This window comes from Pelmatolapia mariae, linkage group LG8, assembly GCF_036321145.2.
Source record: "Pelmatolapia mariae isolate MD_Pm_ZW linkage group LG8, Pm_UMD_F_2, whole genome shotgun sequence".
NCBI classification, from domain to species: domain Eukaryota; kingdom Metazoa; phylum Chordata; class Actinopteri; order Cichliformes; family Cichlidae; genus Pelmatolapia; species Pelmatolapia mariae.
Window position 1 is genome coordinate 14,392,568 of NC_086234.1, and position 13,509 is coordinate 14,406,076.

Below are 13,509 nucleotides of genomic sequence, written 5' to 3' on the forward strand. Positions count from 1 at the left end.
GACGTTTGTCTGACGTAAATACAGGATAGGCCCATGGACAGCCCAGCCCTGACTACAGGTATCTACAACACCCACGTTTATTTTCTGGAAGAATTAATAATATGTTACACATTCAGAAAGAGCGCATATGAGCACAGCAAAACCCCAGTTCTGAAGATGTTGGGATGATGTGTAAAATGTAAATAAAAACTGAGTGCAGTGATTTGCAGATCTCATAAACACATATTTTATTCACAGTGGAAAAATCAACATATATTAAATGTTCAAACTTTAAAAAATGTACCTTTTTAAAGAAATAAAAAGGTAATTTTGAATTTGATGGCATCAAAACTTCTTTTAACAAGAGCCCATAAACATTTGTTAACTGAGGGGATCAGTTGTTGGACGAGATGAATGCTGTACGATTTGTGTCTGTCCTGAATCATCTTTGTTGTACATTTTCATTTTCATGATACTCCTTTCATGATATTGTTTTCAGCTTGAGAAAGACCTGGACTGGAGGCAGGCCACTTCAGTACCTGAACTCTTCTACTATGAAGCCATGCTGTTATAATGGTTGGAATATAAAGTCTAGTGTTGTTGTGCTGAAATATATAAAGCCGTGAAAAAATGCCGTCTGGATGAGCATATGTTGTTCTAAAAGCATATATATATATATATATATATATGGTGCCTTTCCACATGTACAAACTACCAACTCCATAGGCACCCCCATACCATCAGAGATGCATGCTTTTGAACTGAGAAATGATAACAAGCAGGATAGTCCCTCTCATCTTTAGCCAAGAGCATGTATGTTTTCCAAAAAGAATTTCAAATTTTGATTTGTCTGATCGCAGGACAGTTTTTGTTTTTTTTTGCCTCAGTCCATTTTAAATTAGCTTTGAAGGCACATAGAAGGTTTGCTCATGCTTAAAGTAAAATAGGCTTTATGACAAAAGAATGACACTTTTTACTGGCAAAGCTTCCTAAGGAAATGTAAAGATACACAGGAGATGGCTTTAGATTAGTCTTTAATGTAGATAGTTTAAAAACAGTAAAAGATAAAATGTAAAAAAAATAAATAAATTGAAAATAAAAACAAACACTGGGCACACTGCTTTGAAACAAATGGTTTGCATTGATGTAATGAAGTACTAAACAATGTGCTACTCCTGGTACTCAGTAAGTATGGCTTAGACAACATTTGATAATGTAATTGTTTGTATTGTAATTATTTGTATTGTAATTGTTTGTAATGGTTGGCAAGTTGAATTCAGTTCATTAGAAGGAGATACTTTCTAGTATAAGACAGCAACTTTGGTTCCATCTACTGAGAGTGCTTGCTTAGCTTTCCAGTCAAACATAATCATAACCTTTCTAAAGAGATAATGAATTAACTTCAGCCACTTCGACATTTTCACTCTGTGCTTGCTATTAGCAGCAACGGCTGAACTCTGCCTTTAAAAACACTTTTATTAAAATCATATGTTATTATTATTTCTGTTATTTCTAATCCTGCCCGTGTTGTCACAATGCTGTTTGCAAACATCATAGGTCATGGCCTGACAGATGAGGTCCTGCCTGACCTCATCTGTCAGCCTGTCCATCACCACTGGAAACAAGAAGTTCCTGGAAACAACAACAGTTCCTCTCTTGGCATCCTATCATCTGCTTAGTCTAGATCCACATAGTGCAACTTCTATTGACCTTCTCTATACGGCTCCACCAACATCCTCAAATAAAACATCTCATCTCTAGTGCTTTTTCTCACAATTAAGCCTGCCACATTTACTCCTCTGCTTTCCAGCTCCACACCGTAGCCCTGTTCAGTGACAGAGAGGACACGTGCAGAGAGCTGCTCCTGACCTGTGTGACACTGATGCTACTGCGCATGAGCGACACTTTTTTCCTTTCTTTTTCTGGTCAGACAGCACGTGCGAGGTACGGCATTGAGTCTGCGGTGTACAAGTACACTAAAACGTTACGTTTATTTGATTATTTGACAGAATAATGCTCTTCAGATGTGTTACTGGAGGTTTTTACTCGTTTCACGTGATTTTTTTTATTAATTTGCTAATGCCTTATTAAGTGACCTTGACTCGTAGCTTTAGTAACCTTTAGCTAGCCAAGAATGCTAAAGTGCAGACATAAATTAAGTATAATGTCTTGATACAGTCTTTTGTTATGTAACACTGAAAGGTACTGAAATGAACCGCTCATTTTCTTCAAACTTCGTTCGACCAAACCTGCCTTTGAGGAAACCTTCGTCGATCCCAGCGGGTCTTTGCGCTACATTACCTCCTCCAAGACTCCTCACCATGCCCAGTGCTCCAGCCGTGCGTCCCCTATCAGGCGCCATTGGGGACGGTAAAAAAAAAACCCCCAAAATGCCCATGCTGTTATTCACGGATAAAACTGAAAATAAAAGAATCTGATAATTCTCTAAAAATAATTTGCTTTTTTTTTCTTCTTCCTGTTATTTTGCAGGTCCCATAAATTCATCAGTGAACAGGGATAAATCTGGAGTATGTATGGTTGATGGTTTTGTCGTTTGCTAGATGAGTATATCAAAGCACTTTGGAGACAAAGTTAGAGAGCCATGGTTGAGATTTTTTTGGGCATGGGCATAGGAGGGATAGTGGATATATTGGACTCAGGATGATTGTGGAGGTATAAGGCAGGAGAAAGAGGAAGACCTCAGAGGAGGTTAATGGATGCACTGAAGGAGAACATGCAGAGGGTTGGTGTGACAAAGGAGGAAGCTATGGATAGGGTTAGAATGAGACGGTGACCTGCTCTGAAATGAGTTGCCAAAAGAAGTAGAAGACTGTTGAATAGAAATAAAAGTCAGTACTATTTTTGTTTCCCCTTACAGTTGTTTGGATCTGGTCCACCATCTCTGACTGTACATTTCTGCTACTACTGTGGTCAGCAAGGTAATATGACAATTTAAATGAGGTGTTGTTTATGTGGCAGCATGGTTTTTTTTTCTAAGCCAGAGGCTCTTAATTTGTTTTTGTTTTTGTTTTTTTGGTTATCTTTAGTGATTAGCACTCTCATTTCAGCGCTGTTGTTCTTGTGTAAGCATTTTAGTAAAGTCTAAAATAACTGTTCATTCACAGGCAATTTTCGATGCAAGCGTTGCAAGAAGGTGCCTTACTGCTCAGTGGCTTGTCAGACAGAAGACTGGAAGACCCACAGACATGTGTGCAAGTCCGTTGATCCAGAGCCTGTAAAGTAAGCTTGGGCAACACAATGTGCTACTGGCTGACAGTTGTTAATATTAATGAATGCTTAAATATCCAGTTTTTGTTTTACCAGCATAGAATGAAATTAGATTGAATGCCCAATATGTAATGTGAAGTTGTTTGTTTATCTTAATCTAAAGAGGGAAACCAGTGGAAGCAGCAGCTGTGCCAGCTGAAGAAGACAGAGCCAGCCTGGGGGAGCTGAAGGTAATTGCAATGCTTCGCTGATATGCTAATGCAAGTAAAAGTTGAAAGCTTCACATTTGCACAATTTGAAATCAAAACTAAGTTAAAGAAAGTAATCTGTGTTATTATTTTTTTAAATTTGTATATTGAAGCATGGTGAATCATCTAGCCTCCAGAGGGTTTATTTTAAGGACTTGCATGTAACTAAAATCATCAAGGGAACAGACATCCAGGTAAAATGTATCCAGTTTGCCTCAAGCTTCAAAAGTAAAAGCAGATTTTTTTGTGTTATTAAATACCAGAAGGAGTGATTTGGATTGTTGCTGTTTTTAGGCGTGTGTTGTAGAGTTCTACAGCCCCAGCAGGTTTTTCCTCGTCCCTCAAAGCCCTGAGTTGCTGGAATCTTTGCAGAGCATCAGTACAGAGCTTCAGAAAGCATACTACAGCTCCTCAGTGACAACATATGTACCCTGTGTTGGAGAGATTTGCGCGGTTCAGTTTTCCTGTGACATGGTGAGCCGAGGCCTTCTTAAGCAAGTCCTCAGGTTGCTATTTGTAATATTTACATTGGCTGTGTTTTGACTTGGGCCCCCTTTTTTGTGTGTGTGTCTAGAACTGGTACCGAGGCCTTGTACAGACTTTGGCTCCTGACCATAAGATGGCTAACATCCTTTACATTGACTTTGGCAATGAAGAAAATGTCCCTGTGGATCGGATCAGAGCCCTGACGGCTGACATCAAGCCTTTTTGCCCATGTGTGAGTGCATATTTGCACTCAGTTTTTAATACATTCACTGTGACATTCTGGCATTTTGAATTTGGTCCTTGGCTCTTTTATTTGCAGGCAATGGAGTGTCGTATCACAGGGGTTGTGCCGGTGGCGGGGAACTGGTCAGGCGAGTGCTGCATTGCTGTGAGACAGCTGCTGGCTGGCAAGATTGTCACAGTTAGGCTGGTGGAAACTGTAGAAGATGGTCGCATTCATGCTGTGGATATTCTGCTTTCCATGGGTGAGTTATATAAAACAGAGATGCACATTTAAAGGATCTACTGAAGTTAAAATCTTTAAGCCCAGCTCTCTCCCGGTCTCTTTCTTTTAGGAAAACAGTTGAACACGTTCCTCCTTGAACACGGCTATGCAGATAAAGAACCAGTCAACATCGCACCAACTGAGCAAGATATCAGTAAGATTCATATACAACATCCTTCCTTAAGTCAGTGCAATTTGGAGCGTTTAAGATGTGTTTTTGTAACCAGTTTTTCCTTTTTCTTCCCCAGATGCCATGATGAGCGCAGCTTTGGAAAACTTTCGGTGCCTCTCTGATGGAAAAGATGACAATACCTGGGCACAACCACCGGAGCCAATAACTCAAGCAGTGGGTGATCAGCTCTCTGTTGTGGTCACCCACTTCCAGTCACCCACCGAACTTATCGTGCAAAAGGTGGAGAACGCTGGTGAGAAGCTGTTGCTGAACTATTAATGCAAGTTAAATCACTCAACCTTTTTATATACCTTTAACCTGTGCTGAGACTTTGGTTTGCAGGACTGATTCAGGATTTGCAGTTAAAGCTGAGGGAACACTGCTCTCAGGTTGCAACCCCACAGAACTTTAGACCAGCTCCCGGCACAGTATGCTGTGCCCAGTTCTCAGGTATAACATTTTAGTACCTATTAATGTCTCACAATGGAGTATGATGCTATAGCTGGCTATGAAAACTGTTGTAAGCTGTACAGCAGTATTGTAGTCAACGCTAGAATCGTCAGAGGGGTCTTTTTAAACCCTTGACGTTGTAAATATCAAGGAGTTCTGTTAAAGTAAAACCTAATCATTAGGGCTACAGCTGTTGGTTATTCTAGTAATTGAGCATTCTGTTGTTGTTGTTTTTGTGTTTTTTTTCATCGATTAATCTTCACCTTTGGTGCTGTTGTTGTGGGATGGGGTCAAATTGATCCCCTCAGTGGTTCCAGGTTTCAATTTCTGTCAGTCCTAGTGTTTGACTCGTTTTTACACAACATGATTTGGAGCTACTGAATGCTGTTGAGTTAAATATTTGTATTTGAAAAATTAAATACTTCTATCATTATTTGATTTCAAAGTGTCCTGTGCCTGAAATATGTTTAACAAGCTAATTCAGAGATGGTGTGTTTTTAAAATAATGTAATAAATGTACTTTCTGGCTCTTCGTGTTTTCTCTCCAGAGGACAAGCAGTGGTACAGGGCTAAAATTCTGGCTTATTCATCAGAGGAACGTGTCTGTGTGGGGTACCTTGATTTTGGCAACTCTGAGGAGGTCGGGTTAGGCCACCTTAGACCCATCGCTTCCTCACTCTTAGGCCTTCCCATGCAGGCTATTCCATGTGGTCTAGCAGGTATTATTTCCACTATGCAGTAGATTTTGAGTGCTTAGAAATTCTTAAGCGTGTTAAGCTGTGAATGTGAGAGAGCTCAGTTTTATGCCAAATGTCATTTAATTTTTTTCACTTGTCCTATTTTTACTTAAAGTTACTTGTATACTTTGACTTAAAAACACTACATTTCTTTGGTGTTGTCTTTTTTTAAATGAGAAAATCATACAGAAACACATGATTAGTGTGTCCCTCTGTTGTTTTGGGGGGGCGGTGTCTCCATTCCAGGGGTTCAGCCTGTTGGGGAGAGCTGGTCAGAGGACTGCCTTTTGGCTCTGCAGCGAAGAGTGTCAAACCGAATACTGCACATTGAAATCCAGGGTGCACATGAGGGCAAGGCATTGGTGACCATGATTGATGAGTCCAGTGATCCACAGGCCAATATAGCTGAATTGCTGATATCCGCAGGTTACGCTGCACCTTGTGCTGTTACTACTGATAATGAGACGGTGGTTACTGCAGAGGCCCAAGGTATGATGCATCTGAAAGTAATGGTTTTATTGGGTTTTTTAGTTTGTTTGGGTTTTTTCTTTTTTAAATGGGGAGTCATCAAAACTTGGATTCATTTGATGCATCTTGGGGGAAATGACGATGACGTAGAACTGAAAACCTGAAGCAAATATTCCTTTTTGGCAGAGGCCTGTGACATTGACATGAACTTTCTTCTTGTGGTCATAAATTTACCTGCCATAGTCACCACTTGTTTGTGGATAAGTTAGACACAAATAAGCAAAGTACTTTATAACTTGATTAAATGTATATATGATGTGGCTTTGTTGTTTCTCTTAGCATGTGAGCCTCTGGTTTGGTCTTGTACTGAGCTTCCTTGCAAGAGCCAGGCGATGGCACTGTTAGCCACTGTCGTGGAGAACCCAGCAGCGTTTTACTGCCGCATTGACAATCCTACAGGTATTGTTTCTTTAGCCTAAATAGCCGCCATTTTTACCCATAGCAACATTGTTTCGGCAAATATACAGTCTTTTCGTTAATAACTAGTTATTTTTAGATTTTAAAGGCAGCAAATCTACATCATCTTAATTGGCCTTGTATTCTAATTGATTATCAGTCATGTAATTATTCTGCAATATTTTCCATATATTGTAAAAATGTACAGTTGCATTAGCACCACCAGTGTAAGGATAAATGTTAGCAAAGGCTTGATTTATTTAGTGAAAAAACATTCAGATGATATTTTATATCAAGGAAATAAAAACAGAAGTGAAAAGAAAAGTAAGGATACTTTTAATGAGACCACAGTAATAAATAAGCAGAAGAGAATGGATGGTAGTATGGGTCTTTATTGTCTTTGTAAGCAGAACAAACAATGTGATGAGGTGTGCAACCCCAACATGGTGTTTACAATCAAGCAAAAATGCAGAACAATACTGCAAATAAAATGCCAGTAATTAAGCTATAAATATCCAGTATGAAGAGAGTAAGAGCATGAGTCAGAGGATTCATTTATTGGTGCATGCATGTGTTATCTGTGTGTGTGTTTGCCAGACCACCAGCGCCTGAAAGAGCTGGGGGCTCAGTTGAAGCAGCATTGTGAGGCTGATGCGTCACCTTTCGAGCCCAAGGTGGGAGAGCCCTGTTGTGCCCTGTTACCTGGTGAGACCATCTGCTGTACCACTGACTTTATAAATGTCATCAGCTCGGCAGCAGATTGCTAAAACATGACACAAACCACACTTTATTGTCAGTTAAAGGTTCTGGGATTTTTATTATAGCTGCTGTTTTTCTTATAGAAAGTCCAAATATGACAAAGTTTTTCCCCACACTGTGGTCTAAATCCACTCATAATGAATCTTTTCTTTCTTTGTGTTTGGGGCATTTATGGGACATGATGTGCTATTTGTTCCCCAGAGGATGGAGCATGGTGTCGGGCTATGGTGACGGGGCTGTCTCATGACAAGGTAGCTGTGAACTTTGTGGACTATGGGTACAGCTTGACAGTTGAAAAGGGCCACCTTCGATCCATTACAGCCCAGCTACTGAATCTACCCTTCCAGGCAGTTCGCTGCTGGCTCACAGGTTGTGTGTGTGTGTGTGTGTGTGTGTGTGTGTGTGTGTGTGTGTGTGTGTGTGTGTGTGTGTGTGTGTGTGTGTGTGTGTGAGGTTGAAAGCTCTGTTTCACAATATGAAGCATATTTGATACATTTTGTCTTATATCAATAAAATTCTTGTCTTGTATTTTATTGGGGCCATGTGAGAAATTGTCATATATTTTGGCACATTCATGGAGAGACTGCATTATAGCTTTGGAACTGTGTGAAAGCCAGATGGAAGTTTGTTCACGTTTGAATAAAAAAAATACAAAAATTTAAAGGGTAGATTATACTGAGTGGTGTGTGTTTGATTTTTAGGCGTGGAGCCTCTTGGATCAGAGTGGAGCAGTGAAGCTGTGCTGTGGTTCCAGACTCAGGTGTATGGTGAGCAGCTCTCTGCACGTATCCTCTCTGTCACTGAACAGGGCTACGGTGTGGAGCTGGAAAGCAGAGGAGTAAATGTGGCAGCTGCCTTAATTTCTGAGCAACTAGCTAAAGTTCCTGGAGAGATTGCCAGAGAAACGCATGGAACAACAGGCTCTGCAACCAAACAAAGCGTGAAGAAAAATGAGCAAGATCCCTTAGAAACTCAAGTCTCCAGTCAGACAGAAGTTAATTTCAAAGAGATACCAGCTGAAGGATGGACTGCAGTGTCCACAGAAGGTCAGCCAAAGAGAGGAAGTCCTCAAGATGCTGGTGGTGATTTAGGAGGCTTATTTATAATGTTGCATTCTGGTTTCAGTGCCATCTTTTCCAGTGGAGTGGAAGACTGTGGAGCTGCCGCTCAGTGATACCTTTCAGCCTTATTTTGCGGCCATCATTAATCCTTCCATCTTTTATCTGCTGGGTCCTACTCAAGGTTGAAACAGTTGTCTCCTACTGTCTTATAAAACATATGTACATAACATAGAAGTTGCTGTGTCTTATCTAATTGCTCTCTATGCTCGTGTTTGTTTGTTTATTTATTTATTTATTTGTGTAGTGGATCAACAAAAGCTTCAGGAGGTGATGGTGGAGCTGGCTGTCTACTGCAACAGCCAGGCCACCTTGTCAACAGCCGTAAAGGGCAAACCAGCTCCTGGGGCTGCTTGTTGTGCTCAGTTCTCAGGTGAGTGAAAACACTGTCTTATTAAAGACTCTGTTAGCGCGGAGATCCAGAGATTAACTTAAACTTGACTGTTGTGCGTCCTACTGCCTGTTACAGTGACTTTGAAGGGGTTGGTCACAGTTACACATTAGAGTGCATTTTACACACAGTGCATTTTAAGATCACGTTTTGCTTAATGTTATGTTATGTTATTTATTTCTAAGTATATGAGAAAGAGTAAACAGTTATGCACAGCTATGCATGGTAATTACTTACCTAATGCCTCTTTTTCCAAGAATCATAGTTCTTAAATGGTTTTTATGGATAGGTAAGAGTTTTTCAGTTATTTTTGCAAGATCCTCAGACCCTCTTAAGCCCTCATAAATATTTCTGAAGGTCTTCTGCAATTACGAGTGGTTTGATTTGCTTTTCTGGCGATCCTACAAGCAGTTTGCTGTGAAAGTGCTCTTGGGCAATTCGACCTCTGCTGTTACTTCTTAATTTGAAAACACTGCTGACCTCTTATAGCCTTAGGGTTCTTTCAAATGTGCCAGGGTTTTTGTTTTGTTTGTTTTTTTAATTTCGGTTAAGTTTTTTTTCTCACCTAGTTTTGATTTGTAGGTAACTGTAACCCTGCTATACACACAAAGTGAGCAGCACTAGTTCACCGGTCGCAGGCAATGCAGTAACTGTTTCTAGCCACAAGGGGGCAAATGGGTTCTCACAAAAGTTGTTGGATGGTACTTGAAGGCTAGTCCTGAATGAGATATTCACAGATAATCTAATTTTAAATATTTCGCCTTGCTTGATTGAGGGAGACTAATTTTAACATCTCATAATGCTTTGAGGAAATGTTGTTTACTAATTTTCATTTAATAAATAATATAAACATGGTAACAAAAAAAATCAAGTGAGGACAGAATTGCTGTTACACTAATCCTGTTGGTGTATATCCAGTTTTCGTTGCTGGCGGTCTGCTCTGGAAACCCCACCTGCCGTTCTTGCTCTTACAGAGCTAAGCTGGTAATTTCATGTCTTCTAGTAGGTATAATTACACTGTGTGTGTGTGTGTGGCTTTAAACACGGTATACACAGAGTAGGCTTTAGCTGGGGTTACATTCCACAGTCCAGCTTACAGTAGGTCTGTTTTCATTGAGCTTTTAGTGCTTGTAAGGTCAGAGGAGTTGTATGTGTTTGTCTCATGAGGATAAATGTAATATTTCATTCAATGCTGAGTAGTTTGACCAATAAATTTTCTAAATTTTGTTGAAATTCCTGTGACTAAAAAACAAAATGTAGAATTGGACGACTTCCTTTTTTTTCCAGCTGACAATAACTGGTACCGTGCAGTAATCCTAGAAGTTGGTGAGAAAGAGGTGAGTGTCCTCTATGCAGACTATGGCAACAGTGAGAAGGTGCCATACTCCCGGATCTTGCCCATCCCCATCAACCTGCTGGAGCTTCCCTTTCAGATCACTCGCTGCACCCTCGCTGGTAAGGCAGCACAAGTATTCTTTGTAATTTTCTGGGCTTTGCTAGTTTACTGACTCGTGTCGCACTGCCTCATGTTTGTTGATAGGTAAGGAGAACTTTCCAGCAGAGTGGCCTCAGGAAGTGCAGCTGATATTTCAAAATGTGGTCTTGGATGGGGTCCTCGCCACAGTCCAGCACTTTGATGGCTCTGCTAACGTGCTCTCACTCACTCTGCCCGCTGAGAAGGGCGGGGGAAACGTCACTGACATGATCTCAGAAGCATTACATGCCCAGAGGAAAAGTAACCATTGCACAACCTCGACCCAGAAAACTGACAAAACTGGCAGCAGCACATCTGTCAACACTGCAGCTGCACCAGACGGCTCTAAGCCCAAATCGGTACCCGAAAACCAAAAAGAGCCGATGAGCACCACAGAGCTGGCAAATACTCTGGATGCAACATCCCAGCATCCTGAAGAGAAAATGAATATTTCTGCAGCATCGGCCTGTGGTTAGTAATAAGATTGTGATTGTAGGATTAAGTTACTGGTTTCTATTTAGTGTAAAGAGAACTGACAAAACGTATCCAAAATAATGTGATATTTTTTAAGTGCAGTATTTTACTTTGCTCAAGTATATTTAGGTTGGTAAAAAGATGTGTATCAAGTATTTAATTGATAACAGGACTGGGTCATTGTTTTTGTTCTTCAGGAGAACCAGTGAAGGAAATAACTGAGCAAATAAAGCCACCAATCCAAAATACTTCCAACAGTGATGGTGTGTATGTTTCAGATTAGAAACTGAATCGTTTTCACCTGAACTGACGTGTTTGAATTTCTTTGGACATGACGTTTTGTTGTGCTCTGATTAATTTGACTTAACCTGATTCTCTTACCGCTCTCATTCAAATCCTAGCCCTTCAGACCTCCGGCTGCTGCTGTCTGAGCCTGAAGGCCAAGGTCAGAGTTGATCTCACAGTTTTGATTAACATTAAAAAATCTTAAATGGCACTATTTTATAAATGCTTTTGTTAATACTACAAAATGTTTATATTTTTCTCTAAAATTAAATGCAAATGAGCGACTGCTTTATCTGCTTTTCTCTTCCACAGATCGATAAGCTGGAAGAGTTGATGAAGCTGCAGCTTTCGCTGATCCAAATGTTTGTTGGACAGAAGAAATAGGATTCATTCATGTTGTTCACCACGTTTTTTCCCAGATTGTTTCTCCCAAACGGAAACCTTTTAATTTTGTTCCCTTATCTGTGACTTTCTACTCTATGTGCCTCTTTTTTATGTTTTTAATGTTTGGTTAAGCTGAAGTTATTTTTTTGTTTGTTTTTCCTCTGCAAGAAAATGCAGAAATTCAGAAACGAGATGTTCAGCTCTCGTTATCTTTGTGTGTCTCCTGTAAGTGTTGTGGCCCATGCTTTGTTCCCATCTGTTCCTTTATTCAGACCTAATAACCTGTTCAGGTGAGATGTTCACACTGACTCGCTTCTGTTTTGACATGTTTGAGTTTTACATAAAACTTTGTGGAAAAAAGACAATACAGCGATGTTTGTGTTCTTTTAAGCTGGTGGATTACTGAAGCTTTCTATACAGTAAACCAAAGGGAAAACTTTGAACTTTAATGCCTCTATAGTTTCGTGTGTCTAAAGTGGTACCAGGATGTAAAACTATCTAAGCCACTCCCTGTTTTCGTACCTGTTGGAGATGGGAGGAGGTCATGTGAAGTCCTCATCTGTGCAGGTACCTCAGGGATAGGCATGTCGGGTAGGTGGGGTCGCAGCTCCCTCTCTGGTCGGAGCCAAAGCGCCTCATTCAATCGGATCATTGCGGAAACAAGGTGGTGTTAGGAGGACTGAGAGGACCGGTCTGCGGAAGACGCGCTTCAGCTTCAGGAGAAAAAACTGCGGTCGGCGAGGAGACGACTTACCGGTGCGTGGGTTTGGATGTGCTGGTGACTTTCTGTAGCAGTTTAGTAAATTTGCTGTTTGAGTTAACAAGTCACTGTACAATGTGTTTTTTTTTTTATTATTTTATGTAACCTAAAGGAATTTACGAGATTTCTTTAAAGGTTTAAGGAATACCACTGTCGGTATGCGTACTGACGAAACCTGTCTTTCTATTTTCGACTGTAATGTTAGCATGCTAGGGCCTTGTACCTGACTTTAAACCTGCCATACGCGGAACAGTGACCAGGTGTGGACAGACTTGACTAGAGTTTCAGGCCAAAGGGGAAATTAAACACATTTAACCCACCGCTGTAAACTCTGCTACCGTTAAATAATGTTAATAATTTAGCGATGTTTTATCCCTGGTATTCGAATATATTCACCCCCAACACGAATATCTAATGAGCCAATCACACAGAAGCAGCTCAGTGTATTTCGACACGTAGAAGTGGTCAAAGCAGCCCGCTGAAGGTCAAACCCAGCACCAGAACCTGTTGATCACCTGACATTTTCCTGCACAGTGTTTACAGAGAGTGAACCCAGAACTCAGATAACCACTTGGTATAGCAAAGGCATGCACGATAATAAATCTTGAAGGAGATGGGTGCAATAAAATGCTTTGAAATGATAGGAAGACTACAGTAAATAACTAGTTGTTAAAACCAAGGTATGCAGAAGAGCATCTCTTGGGCAACAGCAGCAGAAGCTCACACTGGATATTGCTTCTTTAAGAAGAGGAATCCAAGGCTAATACACATGGTCATTGCACATGGTCATCACAATTGGACAACAGAAGATTGGGAAATATCTCGACTGATAAGTTTCAATTATTGCTGTGATATTTGGAAGGGTCAGCATTTAAACAATATGAAAGCATGGCTCCTTCCTGCCTTGTGTTATAGGTTCAAACTGCTGTTGGTGTAATGATGTTGGGGATATTTTCTTGACACACTTTAGGCCCCTAAGTACAAATTGAGCATCATTTAAATGCAGCAACCTACCTGTTGTTGACCATGTCTATCGCTTTATGGCCCCAGTGTGCCCATCTTCCGATGGCTTCTTCTAGCAGGATGACAAAGCTCAAATCACTCAAACTGGTTTCTCACAGTCACCAAATCTCTA

At 40.5% G+C, this 13,509-nt stretch overlaps 1 protein-coding gene across 1 annotated transcript; it reads left to right on the forward strand.

The window, feature by feature from the left end:
• Positions 1-13: 13 nt before the first annotated feature.
• On the forward strand, positions 14-11,913 carry tdrd1 (tudor domain containing 1). The gene is made up of 27 exons (XM_063483021.1): positions 14-58; positions 1,790-1,923; positions 2,182-2,349; positions 2,470-2,507; positions 2,858-2,918; positions 3,105-3,219; positions 3,371-3,437; positions 3,569-3,649; positions 3,750-3,929; positions 4,030-4,173; positions 4,261-4,426; positions 4,517-4,600; positions 4,695-4,871; positions 4,961-5,068; positions 5,617-5,787; positions 6,052-6,294; positions 6,613-6,732; positions 7,327-7,434; positions 7,690-7,857; positions 8,190-8,534; positions 8,614-8,730; positions 8,854-8,979; positions 10,285-10,452; positions 10,538-10,942; positions 11,143-11,208; positions 11,347-11,390; positions 11,543-11,913. The coding sequence occupies exons 3-27, from the start codon at positions 2,190-2,192 to the stop codon at positions 11,612-11,614; spliced, it is 3,534 nt and encodes a 1,177-aa protein (XP_063339091.1). The 5' UTR covers positions 14-58; positions 1,790-1,923; positions 2,182-2,189; the 3' UTR covers positions 11,615-11,913.
• Positions 11,914-13,509: the final 1,596 nt, after the last annotated feature.

What these genes read in the sequence shown, in the direction of transcription:
- tdrd1 (XM_063483021.1), top strand. Translation starts at nt 2,190, where the DNA reads ATGAACCGCTCATTTTCTTCAAACTTCGTTCGACCAAACCTGCCTTTG. An exon ending in TCAAGGGAACAGACATCCAG is followed by an intron (nt 3,650 to 3,749) that starts GTAAAATGTATC and finishes TGCTGTTTTTAG; the next exon opens with GCGTGTGTTGTAGAGTTCTA. An exon ending in AGTTCGCTGCTGGCTCACAG is followed by an intron (nt 7,858 to 8,189) that starts GTTGTGTGTGTG and finishes TTTGATTTTTAG; the next exon opens with GCGTGGAGCCTCTTGGATCA.